The sequence below is a fragment of the Urocitellus parryii genome, chromosome 9 (genome assembly GCF_045843805.1).
Source record: "Urocitellus parryii isolate mUroPar1 chromosome 9, mUroPar1.hap1, whole genome shotgun sequence".
In the NCBI taxonomy this organism is placed as follows: Eukaryota; Metazoa; Chordata; class Mammalia; order Rodentia; family Sciuridae; genus Urocitellus; species Urocitellus parryii.
Window position 1 is genome coordinate 74,561,894 of NC_135539.1, and position 23,142 is coordinate 74,585,035.

The window sequence follows — 23,142 nt, forward strand, 5'->3', positions numbered from 1 at the left end:
TGACCCCAGGGCCTCCATCAGGTCCAGTACAATAAATTACAGAAATTTCCCCCGGTAAAACAAACCCTAAATTCCTAAGCACTGACTCCTTCACTCATTGATAGAACTAACTCCAAATTCTTGGGTGCCCAAAGAAAATTGATATGCTCAGTAGACCACCTCTGAGAATAACCTATCTAAGCCCAGGCCCTTTCTTTGTTCGGGGGCTCCTTTTCCACCAGGAAAGTGGGTCCTACCATGGCGTCATTTCGTCTCTGCATCCCCTTCTCCTGCGTGAAACTTTATTCCTGAATAAAGCGCTGAGCTGCTTTGTGAAGTCTGCGATCCTCCCAGTCTTTTTGTGGCTAACACAAAAGAAACGGAAGAGTTCTGAAGGGAAGAGTTTCGTGAAAGTGAACAGAACTCGATCAGTGCAAAGCCTCAGAGTGAGTTTTGGCAGCTGGACACATTTTTCACATGGACACTCGTTTTGCGCGCCATGCATGTTTTGCACGTAAACACGCAGATCATGCTTTGCACATGCACACTCACACGGTTTGCACATGGACAAATTTCCACACAGGCAAACGTTTACACGGGAACGAGTGTTTTGCACACTGATATGTTTCGCACATGCAAGTATACACCTCAGTTGTTTGGCAAAGCGCGGGGGCACTTAGCGGAGGGGGACTCAGGGTTGGCATCAGGCGGTGGCCACCGTGTGGGGAATCGCGTCAACACAGTAGGAACTACAACTCCCGGCGCGCTGCCACCTCCGGCAGCTGACCGCCCCGCTCCGAGGCTGGCTCCGCCCAGTGGCCCGGCGCAGCCGGGCAGGTCTCGGATCTGGTCCCAGCGCCCGGAGTCGCGGGGCCGAGAAGTGCCGGCACCCAGCCAGAGAGCCGCATGGAGCCGCGGGCTGCTGACAGCTGCTTCCTGGGCGACGTGGGTATGAGCAGGGTGGCACGGAGGACGCGGGCGCGAGGAAGAAATCGCCTGCTGGCGAAAGAGCGGGGACCGTGGGAGCAGCTGTTAGAGGGGACCCAAGAGGCGCATCTGATGGCATTCGTTCCGGAGATGGGTGACCTGCTCTGTTGTTGTTGGTCGTCAGGGGCGTTTGGTGGGTGGGCCGCGAATAGAGCAGGGTCCTGGTGATCTTGAGCATCTCAGTCTCCGCTATGTGTCCGGCACCTTCACCCAAGTAGGGCTGGTCATCCGTGTGACGCACCAAGTGTGAGGTTTCAGAACCCCAAACCCACCGGAGCCCTGCGCACATTGGGGAAGCTGCGGGGTGTGTGGTGGTGGTGGTGGGGTGTCGTTGTACACTTGAGGGGAAGAACTTGGTACGTGTCCATCGGGTCCCTTGGTTGGTGGCCCTGGTATGAACCTCCCAGCCGCCTTCGAGACCGTGGTTTCAGTGTCACAAGCATCCTATGGACGCGGCCGGCTGTGGCAGGGAATTGACTCCAGAATGAGGGACCCCGTAGCACACGCGGTGATAAAGCGAGTATCAGTTCTACACGCTGTCATTTGGGTCCCTCAAGACTCAAATGGAAGAGAGGCAAAGGGACATTGTTAAGGGGAAGAAAACCTTTTTTTTTTTTTTTAATGAAGTAGTATTATGGCAAATGAAATGAACGCAGAAAGTACTTTGAAGCCTGAAAAGAAAAGAAAAAAAAAAAGCCTTAAAATGCCCCAAAATACTTTTACGCTGGTAAAAACTAATGCAAATGAAAGCTGAAAGTCATAAGGGTAAATTTATTTGAAAAAGAAATTGCAGAGATAGCAAGGCACAGATATTATTTGTTTTTGAGAAACAACCCCCTTCAAAATAGTCAAGGTATTTAATAAAACTTTTGTTTTTACTTGGCATTTCATTGTAGGCAGGCTTAAGACTTTGACCCTGATAGCGTGATCTGTGTTTGATTGGTTCAGTTGAATATGCTGTGAACAGCTAACCACTGAAGCTTATTAATTTATTTGTTTATTTTTATGCCATGTATTTTTATTGGTTCTTTTTAGTTATACATAACATTTGAATTCATTTAGACAAAATTATAAAGCATGGAATATGATTTGCTATAATTCAGTTTCCAGTACTCCTCCTTTTCTCCTCTCCTTCCTTGCAAAGCCTATTTAAATACACATTTTATTTTGTAGAGGATTCAAAATAGTATGGTGGCACTTCAAGCATGTTTTCTGCATAGTTAAAGGATTTATCAGTAGAAGAAAGGTATGTTCTTAGTTAACTGATTTCTAAACCCCTGGGCTCATGGCTGTTTTTGACATTGTCATATTTTAATTCAGTATATTTTTCTAAAAACACGTTTTGCTGACTTTTTAATGACCAACCCTAAGGAGTAAGCTGAATGTGTTAGATACAAAACAATATTGCTGTCCCAGTGGAGGTGGAGGACACCATAGGAGCTTTAACCCACTTTAGCATTGTGACCTCAAATTCTCTGATCTGTGGTGTACTCTAACCAAACATTTAGATTTTTCTTTTTTAAAAATTTTTTATGGGTACATTATACATAATAGAGGAATTTATTGTTATATAATTTTATTTACTTTATTTTTGTTCTTATGATTGAATCCAGGGGTGATTTACCACTGAGTCACATACCAAGTCCTTTTTATTAATTTTCAGACAGGAGCTCCCTAAGTTCCTGAGGCAGGCCATGATCTTGTGATTCTCCTGCCTCAGCCTCCTAAATTGCTGGGATTATAGGTTTGTGCCACAGTGCCTGGTTGTTGCCAAATTTTTTTGGGGAGGTTACATATTTTTAATATAACATCTCACAGAGGTATTGATTACAGTTCTTACACTTTGGCCTTTCAATAAGCACAAAGAATTTAGGTATTGTCACATGTCTGCTGTCCAGTTTCCCAAATTTTCTCAAACTCATCCCACAGCTTTTGTCTCCCAGCTTGCTTGATTTTTCTTTGCTTATGTGGATTTATACCTTCTCTTTCACCCTCAATGGAATGAGATCTTTGGGGATCTAATTCTAACATTCTTTACTTCTGTGGGCGGGGAGAAAAAAGAATTCAATAAGGCAGAAATCCAGGGCATTTTCTAAGGAGGAGAGACACACTTTGAGCAGGAAGTTTATTCTTTTTTTTAAAATATTTTTTAGTTATACATGGACATAATATATCTTTATTTTGTTTATTTATTTTTATGTGGTGCTGAGGATCAAATGCAGTGCCTCGCATGTGGGAGGCAAGGACTCTTCCACCCAGCGACAACACCACTCCTGAGCAGGAAGTTTATTCTAAAATAGGAATTCAAAGAAAACTTGTAAACAAACAAACAGAAAAACTTATTTAGGGCCAAAAAAGGTATCAAAGGAAATAATAGTACGTTACAAACACTGAGCACTCTCATGGGCAAAATAATGTAAATCATTATTTTATTTTCTTCATAAAATGGTCCTGTGAAACTATATCGCCAGTCAGAAGAAATCTGAGGCTTTAGTGGGTTTAAAATGAATAGTTTCCCTTTAGGACCAGAGCTCGGGTCTTTCTGAGGCAAAACCCAGGCTCAGTGTGCCTTGTTGGGTCTTGGGAACCAGGGGACAGGGAACCTCTCCTGGTAAGTGTCTTGGGGTGGCCAAAGGTAAGGGAAGTGGAGGTAGCAGGCTGCTGGATGGCTGAGTGAGGAGGAGAGGAAAGGGAGGTTTGGAGATGAAGGTGTCTAATAAGGTGGATTTTCCTCAAGGTCTTTGTAGAAGGCTCCTTTTCCATTAAGCAGAGAACTTCTTTCCTTCCTTCTGGCTTTTATTCCTTAGGCAAACTATTTTTACTTCCTTTCTCTTTGTCTTTCACTTTCATTTACTGTGTTTCACTTTCTTTTTCCCACTCTTATTCAGTTTAGACTGTTTTCTCCAAGAAGGTAAAAATATTTAATATTTTTAACCTCATCAAACACATCTTAAAACCATACTGTAGGTCATTTGATCTTAAGTCTACTGACAAAGAATATTTTAGGAATCATAATTAAAACACTTTAAAAGACACGGTTGAAAATATCTTTAAAAGCAACAAAAGACAGCTGGGTGCATACTTGTAATCCCAGTTACTCAGGAGGTTGAGGCAGGAAGGTCACAAGTTCAAGGCCAGCCTGGGCAACTTAGAAAGATCTTGTCTCAAAATAGAAAATAAAAAAGACTGGGGATGTAACCCAGTGGTAGAGCACCCTAGGTTCAATTCCCCCTTGGAAATCAAGGTGCCTGCTAATTTCTGGTCTGTTAAAGTTTAAATGCAGACTGCATGATTAAAGTTTGGTGATGACGATCAACACTATTAAGCACCTACTTCTCAGCACATGTCTTTAGTTACCACAATGATTCTGCCATGTAGGTGTTGTCATCCTTGAGCTCTGGGGAGAGAGGATAAACCCATAAGTGCCCAGGGCTAAATCCATGAAGACAGAGAGGCTGGTCTCCCCACCTGCACTTTATGATTGTTGTACTGCAGTTTGGGGAGCATGTGGCAATGAAAGGATGGTGTGCTTGCAGTCCTTTCCTGGGAGTGTCAGTCCTAAAAGATGTCAGAGATCCTCTCAGCTATAACAGTTTTTGGTGGTGTCAAGGATTGAACCCAGGGCCTGTGCATATTAGGCAAACACTACCAACTGAGCTACATCCCCAGCCCCTAACAGTTGTCCTTATGTGCACAGATCTTAGATGTCTGCAGCACTGCAGCACTTAGATGTCTGCAGCATACCAGACTTCTCTCTGAGAGCTAAAGATGAGCCAATTGAGACCTTTCAGAAAACCATCCCCTGCAGCTTCTGGTGCTTAATCATGGTGCTTCTGTTGGTTTCCCAGCATTTGGGGGTCCACTCCCATCTAACTACATCTAACTACATTTATTGATGGGGCATGTGGGAGAGCCCTCATTATTTCAAGAATTTTTTTTTGGGGGGGGAAAGGCTTATACTAGAACCCTCTTATTGTGTTCAGTTCTGAAATGACTGTTCTTTTGCTGGGACCCCAGATTTCCTTTAGTGACTTATGAACAAGATTCCCAGCCTGTACAACATTTAACAGTGCATCTTGGATATTTGAAAACAATTCAAAACCATAGTGCTGGATCAGCTTTCTGTTGAAGGTGTCCTTGGGTCTCTTGATCATGAAGAGGCTGAGCTGGGAGAAGAGTGGCTTGGGTCATGGTCATGGTCAAGTTAGGTCCATCAGAGTGGGCACAGACAGAACATCATGGAAGATGATCTCTGGAGAATTTGCTTGTAGGGCTCTTTCTGGAAGGGTAGACCTGGCCTGGGCTGAGTAGTTACTGATTGGGCTCAAAGAGTAGGACTCTATTCTCCAGAATGACTAAACAAGGTGCCGGCAAACTGGCTCTCTGTGTGGATGGGCGAAGAAAAAGAAGCAGAAATAAAACTGATTTGCTCTTTTTCCTGGTTTAAATACTCATTCCCTGGTTGTCTGGTCAGCAGAATTCCTAGTTATTTAGCAGTGGGATCTGGGGAGCTGGCCCCAGCAAAATCACTTTTAAAAGATTCAGGGCTGGGTCTCAGGGGACCTGGAAACTGAGTAGGTGGGAACTGAGCAGGTAAACTGGTCAGGGACTCAGTGAGTTGCCCGCTGGGGACTCCAACAAGGATTGAGTTACTGGGACTCAGTACAAGGTGGGGCTTGTTATGGAACAAAGAGAGAACTGGCACACAAGCTCCAAGCAGGACTCAGGAATAGTAATAATGATAATAAGGGTTCCTCAATAATTGCAGCACCTGTCACTTGCTGAGTGTTTTCAGTTGGCTAGGCACTGTATAAAATAATGTCCAGGTGTTAGTCCCTTCAGTCTCGGCCATCCTGTGATCTGGGCAGTAATATTTCCATTTTATAAGGGACGAGACAGAGGCTTTGAGAGAAGAATGGGTTGCCCAAGGTCACAGGGCCAGTTGTTAGTGACAGAGACTGATCTGAACTCACCAGTGGGTGATTCCTGGGTCTGGTCACTGTACCCATCAGCTCCCCAAGGGCAGACTGAGCAGCCTGATGTCCTCAGCTAGGGCTTTTCAATCTGGAGGGTCAGGCTTGGTCCTGGTCCTGGACTCTCAGATGTGAGAATTTAAGCAGTTATCTGGCAGTAGATATGTAGATGACATTCATGGAACTTTCTAGGTTCAAGGCAAAGATTTTTGCTTAGCCATTATTTGGGGGTGGGGGTGGGGCTACAAGCAACAGGTGACCTGAGGAACAATGTAAGCATCTCCGTGACTCTGAACTGAAGTGAAGGGGAGAGGCAGGAATGAACTGGAATCCAGCAGTCCGCGCTGGATCACACCCTGCCCTGGCTACAGCCTCCTCTCCTGTTACAACACAAATTCTTCTTTAATTGACGCACCAGTTCCTGAGTATGGCTGGCTGGCCAGAGTCTGCAAGTACAACCCTGTTGTCTCAGGTTATTGTCTGGTAGTGGGTAGATTTGTAAGGGGCTGGAAGTTGTTTGTGGTTTGGCTGAGCAGGGATAGAACTAGCTGCAGGGATAAAAAGCTCAGCCCAGCAAGTAAAAGATGCTTCTGGGGAATATTTATTCATTCAGATTCTTGTGTGTCAGGTCTGTGCTGGAGCTGGACGCCAATCTGCCATGGTCCCATCTCCAAGGTGCCCAAGGACTGCCTTAGGTCAGGAAGGGAAGAATTCGAATTAGCTATTTGTACAGAGATGAAGGGCAAGGGTGGGTGAACGACCCGCTGCTCCCGAGGCTTCTTGAAAGTGCAGACATTCCTCTGGGCCTTAGTGGTAGAGAAGGAATTTAGTCACTAGGCTGGAAAGAAGGTGGACCTGGGGCCTGGGGGACTGAGGGAGGGCAATTCAGGCAGCGGAGAACAGCACACACAGAGGCCTGACACTGTGTGACACTCTGAACCTGAAGGAGTTCAGAGATATTGTGTCACCGGAGAGGACAAGCCTCCGGAGAAGGATCATGCGGAATTCTGGGAGTGAAGGGGGAATGTGGCTCTGGACAAGCGGAATTCTTTGATGGCAAAGAATTTCAGCACATGCCAGTCAAAGGCACAGAATGATGTTTATTTAGGCAAGTAGATGGAGTATTCAAGGGAGAAGGGGGGCTACCTCAAGAGAAACACCTTTGGGGTAAAGCAAGAAATACACACTTGAGGTAGAAAGGTGGTGTGGGGGTCTCAATATTTAGAGTGGGACAGTTGCTGGGGTCTCGACTAGAGGTGAAGCCAAGGTGGATTGACACAATTCTTAGCCAGTTTTTCCTGTACTTGTGCACCACCCTCTTGTGGGAAGGCAAGGTGGGGCACAGGCGGTGGGCAAGTCGCTGGGGAGTTGCCATTGTTCCTGGTTGCTTTCTGCATCTCAGTGGTTCCTAGGTGTTTTCTGCATTTCAATGGGCACTTCAGTTGAGACTCAGTATCTTCCTTTATCCCCAAATTTCTGTCTCAGTTGGAGAAGAGTAGGGAGGGGAGGGAAACTGCCAGGATTGTGTCACAGCAGCAAGCAGGTCCTATGCTGGAGAAAGGAGCCACTGGAGGATTGTGAGCAGGGCCCACATGACCAACTTGTGATCTAGCTGTGTTAGAGGGAGAGGGATGAGAGGGAGCTTGTGACCAAGAGGGATTTAGGGGAGGAATCTAGCCCTAGAGAGAACTTGCCAGAACTGTGCAGGATCTCAAGTTTCCAAGGTGTCACTCCCTGAGGGAGATAGTGCTGGGAGGAGGGAACATCCTGTCACACCAGGGTCCAGACTCCAGGCTGTGGTCAGGTCTGGCCAGTCTATTAGTTAGCCACATTTCTTGTGCTTACTCTTCAGGGATAGATTTAAGGTTACCTTGTCCCAGGGCTGTCCCTGGGATGTCATCTCTGCATTGCTGGCTGCTGGTCTTCATGAAGGGAGTTGCTCCCTCTCCCTTGCATTACAACCCTAGAAGGGCCATCCAGTGGCTTGGGGATATCACCCCAGGCAGCAAGCACCCTCTCCTACTCCCATTGTAGAGCTGTCTCCTGCAGAGAGCCATCAGTAGGCGACTGCCCTCACTATGCCCCAGGTCCTCCTCCATCTTTTTGCTACTCTTTTAATTTTTTAAAAAATTAATAGTGGTAAAGAATATAAGACATAAAATTTACCATTATAGCCATTTTTAAGTATACAATTCCGTGCCATAAACACAGTCGCATATTGTATAATCGTCACCACCCCCCACTCAGGACTCTTTTCATCTTATAAAACTCACTGGATGACCCTTTAAACACTAATCTTCCATCATTCTACTTTCTGACTCTTTAATTTTGGCTGTTTTAGAGGCCTTGTGCAAATGAAAACATCAGCATCTGTCTTTTTATGACTGTTTTATTTCACTGAATGCCTTCAAGGTTTATCCATGTTGTAGCATGTGTCAGAATTTCCTTCCTTTGTGAAGCTGAATAATATTCCATTGTATGTGCACACCACATTTTGCTTGTCCATTCATCTTTTGATGGACACTAAGGTTACATCTATATTTTAACTACTGTGAATGATGATGATATAAACATGGATGTGCCAGTATCTCAGATCTCTGCTTTCAGTTCTTTTGAGTATATACCAGGAAGTGTAATTGCTGGACCTCATGGTATTCTGCGTTTAACTTTTTGGAGAATTGTCAATTATTTTTCACAGGGTTATATCATTTTACATTCCTACCAATGGCACACCGGGGTTCCAGTTTCTCTACATCCTTGCCAACACTTAGCTTTGATTTTTGATTTTTGTTTTTGATATAGTCATCCTAATGGGTATGAGAACATATGCTTGTTGGACATTTTTACGTCTTCTTTGAATAAATATCTCTTCAAATCCTTTGCTCACTTTTCAGATGGATTGTTTGCTTTTTGGTTGTTCAGTTGTAGAAGTTCTTTATATATTCTGGATTTTAACCCCTTATCAGATATGTGATTTGCAGATATTTTATCCATTTCATGGGTTGCCTTTTCACTTTGTTGACTATGCCCTTTAATGGAGAGAAATTTTTTTCTTTTCTCTCTTTCTGTTTTTCTTTCCTTTTTTTCTTTTTCTTATCATGCTGCTTCTTATCTCTGTTCTCAATTGTTGCCACTTCAGCAGGGGCAGCTGAAGTTTATTTGCTAGAAAGTATGGTTACCAATAGTTGCATTTCCTCTAAAGAGTAGTCATATAAAGAAACAAGGGCTGGGGTTATGGCTCAGCTGTAGAGCGCTCCATTCGCACTGGGTGCGAGACCCTGGGTTCGATCCTCAGCACCACATAAAATAAAAAAAAAATAAACAAGAGGAATAAAGGTGATGTGTCCAACTACAACAAAAAAAAAAAAAGAAAAGAAAAGAAAAAGAAATAAAATTAGATTTTCTTTTAAAAGCTAAAATTTCATTTAAAATGTTTACTTAGTAATTCATTTTAGTAATTCAGTTAGATTCATTCATTCCTTCATGCAGTCTTCGCCAAGCAGGTGGACATGGACGTCTTCTTTGAGACATAGGCCATGCCAGGTGCTAGGAACACAGAGATGGATAAACAAAACTTAACCTGGATAACCACAGCTTCCCCTCCTCTGTGATGCTTCCCCTGCCTGTCCCTGGGAACTTGGGAGAGTCTAAGTCTGAGTTCTCCTTACTTGAAAGGTTCTTCCACTACCATGGTGACCATGATTTGGATTGTTTCTACATTTTCTTTGCTCCTGACTGTGCACTACCTATTGCTGTATCTTATTTGTCTTTGAATATGGTAGTAGAGGGTACTAATTCCATCTTGATGAGCTGCTGAATGGACGTAAAGCAGGAGCTATGCATGCATGCCTCCTGGGCTCTACTCCAGGGAGATGGGATCACAGAGATGGGCGAGGTCCACTGACTTCCTTATATGCCTCACCAAGGACTTTGGAATCCACCCTCCAGGCAGTGGGGATCGCTCAAGAATTTTAACTAGAGTCCTGAGACCAATTATGTGATCAGGTGTCCTGCCTGGGGTGTCAGGGGGTCCCCGGAGTCCTTTGTGTGTTTATTGTCAAGGATCAAGTGTCAGGGTCTTAGCGCTAGCTTCATTTCCTCTCCAGGTTTCTGGGTGGAGCGCACCCCGGTGCACGAGGCCGCCCAACGGGGCGAGAGCCTGCAGCTGCAGCAGCTGATCGAAAGCGGCGCCTGCGTCAACCAGGTCACGGTGGACTCCATCACGCCACTGCACGCGGCCAGTCTGCAGGGCCAGGCGCAGTGCGTGCAGCTGCTGCTGGCAGCTGGGGCCCAGGTGAGTGGCTCTGGGCTGCAGCTGCAGGAATAGATGCGACCGACTAGGGAGACCTCTGGAGGGAGGGAAAGAGATGACTTGGGATTTGCCTTATGTGATGGGAAAGCAGCGATATGCAGGACACTTTGAGGCAGGCTGGGAAGGAAAGGCCTGAAGATCGGACAGGGTGTGCTTGGAAGTTCGGGAGGAGGGAGGCACAGCAAGTGTGCTGCGCACTGAGGACAGAGTGCCAGGAAGTGATCTTGCTCTGAGGGGTTTTAGCAAAGTTTGTTGGTGGGGGTGCTCTGCTCTGGGAGAGGAATGGGGGCCTGGGCTCAGAGCAGGGTTCCAGGGTTCAGAATGACTGGTTAGAGAGGCTGGCTCTGGAGGTAGAGGGAAGGAAAAAAAGGAACAAAACCAAAATTCTGATTTGGTGCCTTCCCTAGTGTAAGTACTCACCCGATGGCTGGTTTGAAGGCGCCAGCGTTTTCCAGTTGGCAGAATTCCTGTCTGTTTAGCTGCTGGCTCTGGGGAGCTGGCAGGTCCCCTCCCCCTCCCCCACTGAGTGGACTTATAAGGAATGTGGGGCTCTGGTCTCAGAGTTGGGGGGGGGTAGAAAGAAGTGCAGGCGATGTACCATCTACTTTTCCCAGAAGCTTGCAATGAACAAGTTTCAGCACATAGAAGCTGAATTTGGACAAATTATAAGTAGAATTTGCCAATTTAGGGAGTTGCCTTTTGCTGGCCCATGATTTTTGCACTAGAGGAGGCATGTTAAGCAGTCTTGGGCCTCCTTTTAGTGGAGGTTTCAGCTAAAACCCATTTTTATATCCTGCCTCCCCCAGCTGGCAACTTCAGCCTCTACTTTCCTGCTTTGTGCTTATTAGTTATTTGAGATAGCAGTGAGGCAGAGGTCTCTCCTGCCCCAGGAGAAAAGAACCTCCAGTGGGAGGACTTCTGTGCTTGGGATGCTGATGGGCACTCCCTCCTCCAACAGCATCTCTTTATCTTTGAACTTCTTTGTCTGGCTGATGCCTTGGTACATAATAGCAAACCAGCTTCTAAGACATGTCTTTGCAAAGATGAGTGCACATCAAGATGAGAAAGAAGTTGCACATGTTTGCTGTGCCCTCTGACACTTGTTTCTAATTCCCCCTGAGGTGGATGCTCGAAACATCGACGGCAGCACCCCTCTCTGCGATGCCTGTGCCTCTGGCAGCATTGAGTGTGTGAAGCTCTTGCTGTCTTATGGGGCGAAGGTCAATCCCCCACTGTACACAGCGTCCCCGCTGCATGAGGCATGCATGAGTGGTGAGTTGATGAGTGGTGAGTTGATCCAGTGCAAAGCGTTCACAGCCTAGAGTAGGAATGTGGCAAGGGATGGATTTATTTAAAAGGTTTTGGGGAAGAATTAATAGGACTTGGTGTGACAGAGAGCTGCATGGGGTCAAATATGGCTCAAGTTTGAGCTAGGAGCCATTCTGCGGGCTGAAAGGGATTAGCCAGGAGCAGGACCCCTGGGAAGGGGAGAGACAGGACTGTGTGGTGGTCACAGCATCCAGGTGAGCCGGGCCAGCACAGTTGTAGCTGTGGAGTTGTGTTTCAGGGCTAGAGGTGGAAACTGGGTAGTACCAACAATGGAGAGGTAATTATATGAAAAGTGAAGATGCAGTCTGGGGCAGATGTGCCAGGAGAGGAGAGCAGAGGGCCCTTGATCCAAACCTGCATCGGAGACAGAAAGAGGAGCCAGAAAGAAGCAGGGATACCTGAATAGTGGCAAAGGCTGAGTGAGTTCAGCCAGGAGGCAGGACTGGGATGCCCACAGCCACAGGGCCATCTGTTCCATTTGATGTTTGCCATGCTTATTATTTCCAATGCACATACTTATGGATGTTTCCATTTTTTTTCCCATTTATTCCAAGGGAGTTCTGAATGTGTGAGGCTTCTTATTGACGTCGGGGCCAATCTGGAAGCGCATGATTGCCATTTTGGGACCCCTCTGCACGTTGCCTGTGCGCGGGAGCACCTGGACTGTGTCAAAGTGCTTCTCAATGCAGGTGCGTACGTAGTTAATCACCTGAACTGGTATTTACCCACGTGGGTGGCTTATCTGAGCTATTATTTACCTGCATGAATGGCTTAGCCGTGCTGCGCCTGGCAAAGAGCTGTGCAGCAGCGTCAAACAGATCAGGGTTTGAAGCTGGCTCTCATACTTGCCAGGGAGAACTTGGCCTCCGTTTCTATAAAACTGGAAAAACAAAACCTATTTTGCAGGGTTATTGGGAGGAGTCTTAATTATGTCTCCACAGTGCTTGGTGTGTGGTTGGTGCTCATCAAATGCAAAAGACTATTTTTAGAGGACACAGGCAATCATGCACAGTTGCTGCCTGATAGCATTGTTGTCTGAATCCAAAAGAGACAAGGGAAAAATGGGACGTGGAGTCTGCAGTCTTAAGAGAATGGAGCATTTGTAATCCAACCATTACCAACGTGTCTGAAAGGCTCACTCTTTTTCGAAGGTGGGGAAAAGTCTGTACATGTTTAGTACAGACACAATCATTTTTTTCTGAATATTTTTGATTCTTGGTTGGTTAAATCCATGAATGTAGAACCCATGGATAGGGAAAGCTGGCTGTAATCAGAAAACAAGGAACAACTGGAGAAACGATAAAGGGTACTTCTTGGCTCAGGGGACTTAAAGGATGAGAAGAAGAGCAGGTCTAGGGTCACTTTGACTTGGTGGTTTAACATTATCACTAAGACCTCCATTTCTTTGAGTTTTGCAATTCTGTTTCCCTACGTATTAGCTATATCCTGGGGTAGTAGTCAGGTGGCTGTAGTAGATTCAGGCTTCATATCTAAACACTGTACTTTTTAAAGCTCTGGTAGCTTTTTCAGAAGAGTGAGAAGTCTCCTTTCCAGATGTCTCTGGCATCCTCCCCTAGTGTTCCATTGGCCCAAACTGGATCCCATGTCCAAACCCGAACTGATCCCTTTGTCCCCAACTTGTCCAAAATCTAATTGGCTCTAGTCCGGATCACCTGAACTAATTACTGTGGTAGCGGTAGGTGATAAAACCAGTGAGCACTCACACCTGCAGCTGAGGTTAGGTGGGTCCTCTCACTCCACCCAAGTACCCCCACTGCACGTTGCCAAGTGGCCACAGTGGAGGAGAGTTGGAAAGGAAGAGGGGACAGCCATAATGTCCACTATAGTCTTAAAAAAGGTTACCTACTAGTTTTTTTTTTCTTTTCTTTTTTTTGTGGTGCTGGGGATTGAACCCAGGGCCTTGTGCACGGGAGGCAAGCACTTTACCAACTGAGCTACATCCCTGGCCCTTACCTTGTAGTTTTTAAAGGGAGTTTCCATATTCCTGGGAAATTGCAGATGACCAGGGTTTGGGGAAGCCTCTGCAGTGTTCAGTGCTAGCTCAATGCTTGCTGATACTCACACAGTCAACTCTGTGTGTGATCCTCTGTGGCCATTCTGATCTTCTCAGATGGTCTCCTTTAACAGCCTTTCTTGGATCAAATGGATTATTATAATTTTTTTTTCCTCGAAAACTAGTTTTTCATTGTGGAACATTTCAAACTCACAGAAAAGTAGAAAGAAGCAGTAGCATACTGCTACATACTCAAAATTGCATCGTCTTAAAGTATGATTCTGAACTGTTGGGGTTGGTTTTTTCCTGGAACATCTAAGGAAAGCCATGTTCCAAGCCTCTAGAAGAACATGCAGCACTTCCACTATGATTTCAGCGCCATCCTGAGCAAGCTGAGCTGTGGAGCTGCCACGTCGCACTGGGTGGATACCGAGACAGATCTACTTTTTGTTCTCCGTTAAGCAGTGCAACCAAGTCAAGGAACTAGATTCTATTTGCAAAGGAGGAGGAATGGTGAGGGTGAAAGTCCAGTTATTTTGGGGATGTCATTTTTTTGATCTAAGCACTGCCAGTAAATATTTAACTCTGCTGGAAGCATTTGGAAGTTGCTAAAGGAGGACTGTTTTGTTTCTGCCTTCTCAGCCAGTCCTCTTCATGATTTTTTTTCCCCTGTCTATCGTGGCAGAAAGCTTGCATTGAGCTATTTGTGTTTATGTTCCAGAATTGTGCCGGCTCGTGGCATGCTAGGGTGTGTTAGTCCCTTCACTTTGCCGGCTGTGGTTCTTACTCTGAATCCACTTTGATCCTATTTCGCTTTGAAGTCAGGACTTTGGTAATGACCCCTTTCTCTGAAGCATGACGCTGAGAGTTGCCCACATGAAACCGGTTGTTTTGCCGGCATCCCTGTTCTCTGTCTCTGTCTCATACTACTCAGTTCAAGGCATGCTATCATCATTGCGCTGCACAGAGTCACTTTGTTCAGAACCTCTCCTTCCCTTCCTCTCTGCCTTCCTCTTTCTTTCCTCGGTCCCTGTCCCTCCATGAGTATCCATATATGTTTTCTCTCTTTGTGTTTTTGTAGGATACACATTATCAGTTGCAGTACTTATCTTTAATGGACATAAATGCTATGGGGCTATATATGTCTCTTTTTCCATCCAGCACTGTGTTTTCAAGACGCATTCCATATTGCTGTGTGCACATCCGGGTTGCTGTTTCTAACAGCCACTGAGGCTTCCAGCTTCTTTCCTCATTTATTCATCTTTCTTCCTCTAACACCCAGTCACATGATGCCAGGTGCACGTTTTAGAAAGATCCCATTGTGCTGGGTGTGGTGGCACCCAGCTGTAATCCCAGTGAATTGGGAGGCTGAGGCAAGTTTGAGGGCAGCATCAGCAACTTAGTAAAGCCCTCAGCAATTTAGTGAGAATCTGTCTCAAAATTAAAAGTAAGAAGGGCTGAGGATTAAGCGCCCCTGGGTTCAATCCCCAGTGCAAAAAAACAAAAACCAAACAACAACAACAACCAAACCCCAATGTATATCTTGGGAAGGCTGCTTTAGAAGAGTCTTCACCTGGGCCTCATCTGTGGAGTCACTGTGGCAAATAGCATGGCAGGCAGAGATCATTTTTAGGTTCTTTCCAGCCTCAGTTTCCTCTCTGACCTTGGGAGTATAGTTTTGCTTCTCTTATGCCTCTTTCTGTTGTTAAATAGAGACAATTGCTTTCCTTCCCAGCTGGCAAGAATATTGACAGAATTAAAACAGGAGAGAAGCTACCTGCACTTTAGATACTGTAAACCTTATGCTGGGGACATTTTAGTGTGCATTTAGCATTAAAATTTACATTTGAGTTATGATTGTACAGGGTATTTATTCTTATAAGCAAGCATTGGAAGAAAATCCCTAATGTGACATAGTGGTTGGATATAGGGGGAATCTTTCTTTAATTTTTACTTTTTTATATACTTTTTTGTAATTCATTTGTGCCAAGCTAAGTATATAGGTCATCTGAACCAGGTGTGGTGGTGCATGCTGAATTCCAGCTGCTTGGGAGGCTAAGGGAGGAGCATTACAAGTTGGAGGGCAGCCTGGACAATTAGTAAGAACCTATCTCAGAATAAAATGAAAAAAAAGGTGGAGTGGGGGTGGGGAGCTGGGAATGTAGCTTATTAGTAGAGGGCTTGCCTAAAAAGCATGAGGCCCTGGGTGCTGGGGAGGAAAAAATTCACTAGTCTAGCCTTTTTCTTGATTGATGGATATTTTTCCTGACCTGAGCTCTGAATTTTGGCTGTGAATTTTGACTGTGGGAAATGGGAAAAGTGTTTATCTCTTGTTCTATTCCATTGGAGTGCTTGCTGTATTCTTAGCAGCATGAACGCAGTTCTTAAATTTCATTAGGATGTTAAAAATATTTTAAATCAGAAAGCAGGATGTTTCAATACTTTTTGAGTGCATACTGCTGCCATATTTTATAATTTTATGATTGTGGCTTGAATTTGTCACTTAGAGGGATTACTTATTGATGCTAGGGGATCTATATATTTGAGCCTGGTGTGCCCATGCCAGGAGGGAGCACTGTGACTTCTTCAGGACACAGGAATACTTGGGTGGCTCAGCTGAGATTCCAGACATCTGTGGCCCTCTGAGGGCATACTGCATCAGAACTGACAGTAGACTCACAAGGAAGCCTGTTGTTTTTTCTTCTTTTTGGTTCTATTTCCAGTTATTTTTACTTATTATTGTTGCCTTCTCATAGGGGAAAAAAAAAGTAATTTTACCCTTGGAGTTTGAAAAGCATCTTTGAAGAGCCACGGAGGAGTCTGCCTTGATTTTGCTTTCTGGGTGGGGATTGCTTGGCACGTGGTGCCACGTGTACCGGCTAGTTTTCTCTTGGCTTCAAGTTCTCTCCTTTGACATTTTCTCTGCGCTGGACCTCCAGGAGCCAATGTGAATGCAGCAAAACTTCATGAGACGGCCCTTCACCATGCGGCCAAGGTAAAGAACGTGGACCTCATCGAGATGCTCATCCAGTTTGGAGGCAACATCTATGCCCGGGACAACCGTGGGAAGAAGCCTTCGGACTACACGTGGAGCAGCAGCGCCCCAGCCAAGTGCTTTGAGTACTACGAAAGTGAGCCCCACCTACAGGCACCCTTACCTCCACCCTTGGCCTTAGGCTAGTCTGCCAGTTCTTCCTGAGCTCCCACTTAGAGCTTAGTAGTTAGTCCTGAGCTCCTGTTCTTTGCCTCTGGGATGTCATTAGAGTACTCCATCAGCAGGAGCTGTTTTGTGCAGGCACACCAGTTCTTCCCACGTTTTTTGTGGCCCATGGTATCACCGGGGAAAGAGGGCCTGGGACCTGGAGCCTGGAGCAGTGCTGCCAGCCATTAGCACATGCCCCAGAATAAACCCTGAAGCTGTGCATCATTTGGCTATTTGACAAATGGGACTACAGCTACCAATTAGTTCTTCGCTGACAAATCTGTGTGGAGAATGTTCACAGTGGTTCAGAAAAAGAAAAACAAACCCCCTGCTCAAAGCTCCAAAACCACAAAATGAAACCCCAGGGGCCCTGCATTCTGTTTCCTGGTCTTCTTTCCTTAGTCCTTGGCCATCCTCTCTGCTAACTCTGCTGAGGAGGCATGCAGGCACGTTCTAATTCCAGGGGACAGGGAGGCTTTTCCAATTCTGCCTTAGTGTCTTTTAGGTTGAAGGACGTTAGGCTCCTTGCTGAAACTAACCTCCTATACTTACTTCCTCATTCCCTTTTCCAGAGACACCTCTAACCTTGTCACAACTCTGCAGAGTGAGCTTAAGGAAGGCCACCGGTGTTCGAGGACTGGAGAAAATAGCAAAGTTGAACATCCCTCCCAGGATCATCGATTATCTCTGCTACAACTGAGCTGCAGGAGCGTGGCCTGGGGCGGGCTGGCCACTATCCTGGGCTGCCACCCTTGCTGTGCCCAGTCTCAGACTGGAGAGGGTTCTGCCTGCTTGTCTGAAACACCGTGATTGCTGTAGGATTGAACAACATTCTTTGAGTCTCTTTCAGCTGTCCTGTTTGGTCTTCTCTCTCAAATCCTAGAGAAGATTTCCAAGGCCTTGGAAAGGCCTGTCTCAGGTCATAATTGTGGATATGACCCTGTTCTGGTCCTCTGGAACTGGTGCTGTCCCTCTGTGTGGGCCCAGGTGTCTAATTTTCCTCTTTTTACCCACCTCTCTCAAAGGCTCGCTCAGGACAGGAGACTCAAGGAGCACAGACAGGGGAGGCCAGGCAGGACTGGGGACTCGGGGCACTGCTGTTGTGTCTGGGTGGCATGCCATAGAAGCTCCAAGTCCTAGCACCTGATCTTGTGGTCTGGGATGACCACTATGGTGATGTCTTGCCACCTAGATATTTTTGGGGGGGCAGCAGTTGGCACTTTCCAAGGCCTACCTGCACCCAGGTGTATCCACCACTCAGGGGCTTCATACGGGTCATAGTGGGGAAAGGCTCAAGCTTTGAATTCCCCACAACTAGCAGTGTTTCTTAGGAAGTTTGTCTTTAATGTTAAGTCTCAACTCTTTTAAGAAGTTTATGTAGGATGAAGAGCCTTTACAGGAGGTATGGGCTGCAACACTAAGGATTTGTCAATGAGCCATAAAAACAATAGGTGATGGGAAGACCCTTCATGCACATTCTCAAGGCTGGTGATTCCCAATGTAAAGGGCTGTTAGGAGACTCTTTAGGGACTATTTTTCAACTGTTTCTACAGTTGCCAAATGAATTCTTCTACCCTTTCTCACCAACTCCTTAAAGCAGTAAAACTGGCAGGAGATGGTGGCCTCCCCTGAAGAGCATCAGTACCTATTTACTCATTCATCTTGCAGATGCTCGTGCAACCTATGTCATCTGTAAGACTGGTCCAGGGCTGTGAACTGAGTAGGAATGAGACTCACGGGGCAAGGCAGGAAAAGAAAGTGAAATAGTCAAATAGTAATAGAAACCAGTCCTTCTAGTTTTTAGGCTATGAGGTGAAATATTAAGTAGTGTATTCAGATAACATTTGCCTGGCTGACATTCTGTATCATAATTAAAAAAAAAAAAGAATATGTACGACAGGAGTTGAACTCTGGAATTTTGCATAATTAGACATATTTGGTTTCTAGGGAAACAGGAAGCAGCACTTGGAAATGCTCATGTGAGCTATGCCTGTTCTGAAGCCAGCATGCCCAGAAATGGGGGCAAGGTGGCCACCAGACACTTCCAGGCTGGCCTGGGCCTCCCATCCACAGTGTGGAATAGAAGGAGACTGAGCTGGACACGGTGAGGCCAGTGGTGCCACCAGATCATCTGCCCACATGGTTTCTTGGGTAGGGCCACAGAGCTGTTGAAGCATCTCAGGCTGGTGGCCACGGGTGTTTCCATCTCCGAGTTTTAGCCATTGTTATGGTGAAGCTTTGTCTTATACTGGGAAATTGTTCTCAACAAATCAATGTTTCTGCATGTAATGACAATAATAATTTTAAAAAAGCATTGGGTTCTGCCTCTTTCATCTCTAATAGAAACTTCCCTTTAGTAATGAAATCTGGTATCATCTCCAGATGGTATAAATCTTAATATATTCAGGTGCTGGTAAACTTAGTGCTCAATAAAAGGTTGAATAAAGTGCCTTGCATTCATGTGACCCTTTTCTTCTGGGGCAGAAACACTGGATAGGCTTCCTCCTGTGTGGATGAAGACGGTTCACTCCCTGTATAAGGGGCCAGATGACTAAGGTATAGCTTCTCCACCTTATACAGGGCTGTGATGGAAGACAGTTTTCTTACTCCTTTGGGCCTGGGTTGTCCCAGCTGCCAAATTGGAATAACAGGTCAGACCTAGATCATTAAAAGGATCTTGACCAACTATTGACCAATCCCTTCTCCCCACAGGTGAGGAAATGAGCCCCTTTTAGCCACATAGGTTTTTATGAGGCTGAATTTAGATGATTAAAGGATACTTTGAAAAGTATAAAGTGTTCCTCAAGTGTGAAAATTATGTGGCTATGACTTCTGAGGTTTTGTTAATGTTTATAGATCCTATGGCTTTCGGGGATGCTAGTGTCAGAAAACCTTACAGTTTGCATTTTGAAACTCAATGTGCAATTGACTTGATTTGGAGAAGACATTTGCAATACAAATGACAAATAACTGTAATCAAAATAGAAAAAGATCTTCTTATAAACTGGTAAGAAAAACATTTAACAACCCAATTTGAAACTGAGCGAAGAAGATGAACAGAGAATTTATGAAAGTGGAATCTTCAAATGTCCATTCACAAGAAATGTAAATTAATGAATATTTAATTCATCAAAATGATGCCATATACCATCATCTTGAAAAAATGTTGAAAGATCTGACAGTTTTCTAATGTTGATGTACCTTATGGACAATTAGGAACTATTGATGGGGAATAAATTGGAACATCTATTTTGGAGAATGATTGGATGGTAGCATGGTTAAAAGTGTGCTTAGCCCAGGTCTCCAGGAGCTCTACTCTGATATAAATATACCTTAATGACATCACAAGGAGATGTTCATGAGGATTTGTACTGCAGCTATATTTGTAGTGGTGAAAGATGGTGTTCAGCGGGGACTAAGCTGTAGAAGGTACTTGCATAACGTCTACATCCTGGAACATTTAAGATGAATTAGAATTACATGTTTTAACGTAAGCAAATCTAAAAAAAATATAATGGTGGATGAAAAAAGTTGCCACACACACACATCTATCTACAGTATGAACCTTTTGCATAAATTTAAATTTGGAAGAGCCCAAGCATCTAATACATGCATATGAGGCACACATATGGAAACCACACCTGGTGTCCTTGTCCTGGCTCTGGGAAGTCAGAATGGAATATCTCTATGCATAAGAACAAAGGGAAACTTAACTCTGCAACATTCCCGTCTTAAAAAATGATAATAAATAAACATGGTAGAATGCTGCTATTTGTTCATGTTGGGTAGTGAATAGAATCAGCTGTTATCATGTGTTTGGGTATTTAATTTTTTTTCATAAAAATTGAATGTGTGGAGGAGCAACAAGGGGTCAAATGTCTTTATAAAGAGAGAGAGAGACAGATATCTATGTGACTCTTTCTTTTTTAAATATTTATTTTTTAGAAGTAGTTGGACACAAAACCACATTTTGTTTATTTATTTTTTTTATGTGGTGCTGAGATCAAACCCAGGGCCTAGACGAGTGATCTACCGCTGAGCCACAATCCCAGCCCCTCTGTGTGACTCTTATAAACTGAATCCTGCTTTAAAAATCCCCTCAGCTTCCTATTGCTGTGAGTTTGTGGTTTGGATTATAAGATCTATTCCACCATCTCTTTTTGGATCTCCCTTTGTCAAATAAACAAGGCCTTTAAACTCCTTAGTCATACCCCATGGCTCGCAGACTGAGCTGGTAAGAAAAACATTTACATTCACAAGAAATGCAAATTAATGAATATTTAATTCAACAAAATGATGCCATATACCATCATCTTGAAAAAATGTTGAAAGATCTGACAGTTTTCTAATGTTGATGTACCTTATGGACAATTAGAAACTATTAATGGGGAATAAATTGGAAATTCTATTTTGGAGAGTGATTGGATGACCCTCAGCTTGTCTGAAGGAGAGTGATGCATGAAGTCTTATTCCCCAATCAGCCTCATTTGCTCTGACTTAGCTTCCTTGGCCTCCAGGTGATGAGGAGCCTTCCAGATATGGTTCTGGACAAAGGCCACAGTTTCACAACCTACCCTTTGGAGAGATCAAAAATTGCCTCCAAATAAGGGCCCACCCCGCAGCTGCACCATCTGTCTCCAGCCAGTGCTGGTCTGGGCACTACCTGCCCTCTGCAAGTAAAAGGCTTGGGGCAGAGAGGGGGAGGGGCTTCATGGGATCCCAGCCGCAGGTGTCCATCCCTGGGTTGCTTGTGGTCTGCTGGGGAGGAAGTCTGGCCTCTACCTGGACTACAGAAAAGCTACCTGCATTATCCCATCTATACTTCTAGATGAGTCTGCAGAGAGCTTGGAAGTCACTTAGGACAAAAAGAATGTCCACTTCTGCCCCTTATTTTGTTAGAAGACTGCTTGTGCTTTCTTTCTAGGGGCAACACTCTTCCCTCCTAAGTGGTTGAGTTCCTTTATTCACCAAAGTGAGCATATAACTGGCTCAGAGAATAAAGCTCCTCAGCCCACTCATGTTGGGAGCAGCTGAGCTGCAGGCAGGCTCCGGATGATGCCCCCACCTCTTCACGGCTCACTGTCTCTGCAGTGGCCTAGAAAACATTTCCAGATCTTGGGGCCTTTGCTTTTTCTCTTTTCTCCATTATAGTACCACATGGCTTTGATGACTAGGCCTTAGTTATGTTGGCAGGAAAGTCCTGTGATCTCTGGCAATTTGAATGAAAGTATGTCTTAAATTGGCCCAATCTAAACAGGGTGCTTAGTAAAAGCCTAATGTCTCCAAACAATAATAAAGGGAGAAAAGATTCATGAAAGATATCTCTCTCTCTCTCTCTCTCTCTCTCTCTCTCTCTCTGTCACACACACACACACACACACACACACACACACACACACACATTTATTTGCTTAAATAACAGTTGATTTCCTAGAAGATGGTTTCCAGGTGTGTGGTTCTTGTGAAGAGAGATTTTGAAGCTGGGGGGAGTTTGTCCCTGACTCTGAGCCAGGATGTGTCCTTCATTTACCAGTCTGTATGCCAAGCTCTTGCTTGCTTCTCGGTGTTAATCGAACCCTGAAGCTAGCTCATTCCGCTGTGCTTGGGACAGAGGCCAAGAGGGACAAGAGGGAATGGGTGTTCACTCTGCTTCTCTGTCTCCTTTCCTTCCCATTCCTCCTCACCCTTCTTTTGTTTTCTTTTTGATCATTGTTGTATTTTAGGTTCCTTGATGGGCGCTAAGGATATGAAAACATAAAACAGCTCTCGGCCCTGAAGGATCTCCCAGTCTGTTTCTCAGGGAGTGGGCCCTGGAACAGATACTGCCTCCAGGGACATGCAGGGTAGGGGTGATGCTCTTATAGGTTGAAACCCTCACCCCCAGCACAACGGTATTAGGAGGCCAGGACTTTGGGAGGGAAGAGGTGATGAAGAGGTTTTGTGAATGGGATCCACGCCCTTATAAAGGAGGTACTTGAAATCTAGCCCTGTGTCACACAAGGGCACAGTGGGAAGGTGCCATTTGTGAACCACAACACATTTTTGGGGGGGTACTGGGGATTGAACTCAGAAGCACTGGGCCACTGAGACACATCCCCAGTCCTATTTTGTATTTTATTTAGAGACAGGGTCTCACTGAATTGGTGAGCACCTGCTTTTGCTGAGGCTGGCTTTGAACTCACAATCCTCCTGCCTCAGCCACCTGAGCTGCTGGGATTACAGACATGTGTCACCACACCCCGTTCAGAACACATTTCTTCACAGAAACAAGTATTACAAGTGATATTTGGATACCCAGTCCAGACTACAACAATAAACTCTTTGCCTTCAAGAAACATTTAACTGC

The 23,142-nt window shown here is 45.1% G+C and overlaps 1 protein-coding gene across 1 annotated transcript; it reads left to right on the plus strand.

The window, feature by feature from the left end:
- The first annotated feature begins 804 nt into the window (after nt 1-804).
- Nucleotides 805-20,028, plus strand: Asb13 (ankyrin repeat and SOCS box containing 13). Its single transcript, XM_026391814.2, has 6 exons — nt 805-928; nt 10,046-10,233; nt 11,373-11,523; nt 12,135-12,269; nt 16,534-16,725; nt 17,369-20,028. The coding sequence occupies exons 1-6, from the start codon at nt 886-888 to the stop codon at nt 17,494-17,496; spliced, it is 837 nt and encodes a 278-aa protein (XP_026247599.2). The 5' UTR covers nt 805-885; the 3' UTR covers nt 17,497-20,028.
- The last annotated feature ends 3,114 nt before the right edge of the window (nt 20,029-23,142 follow it).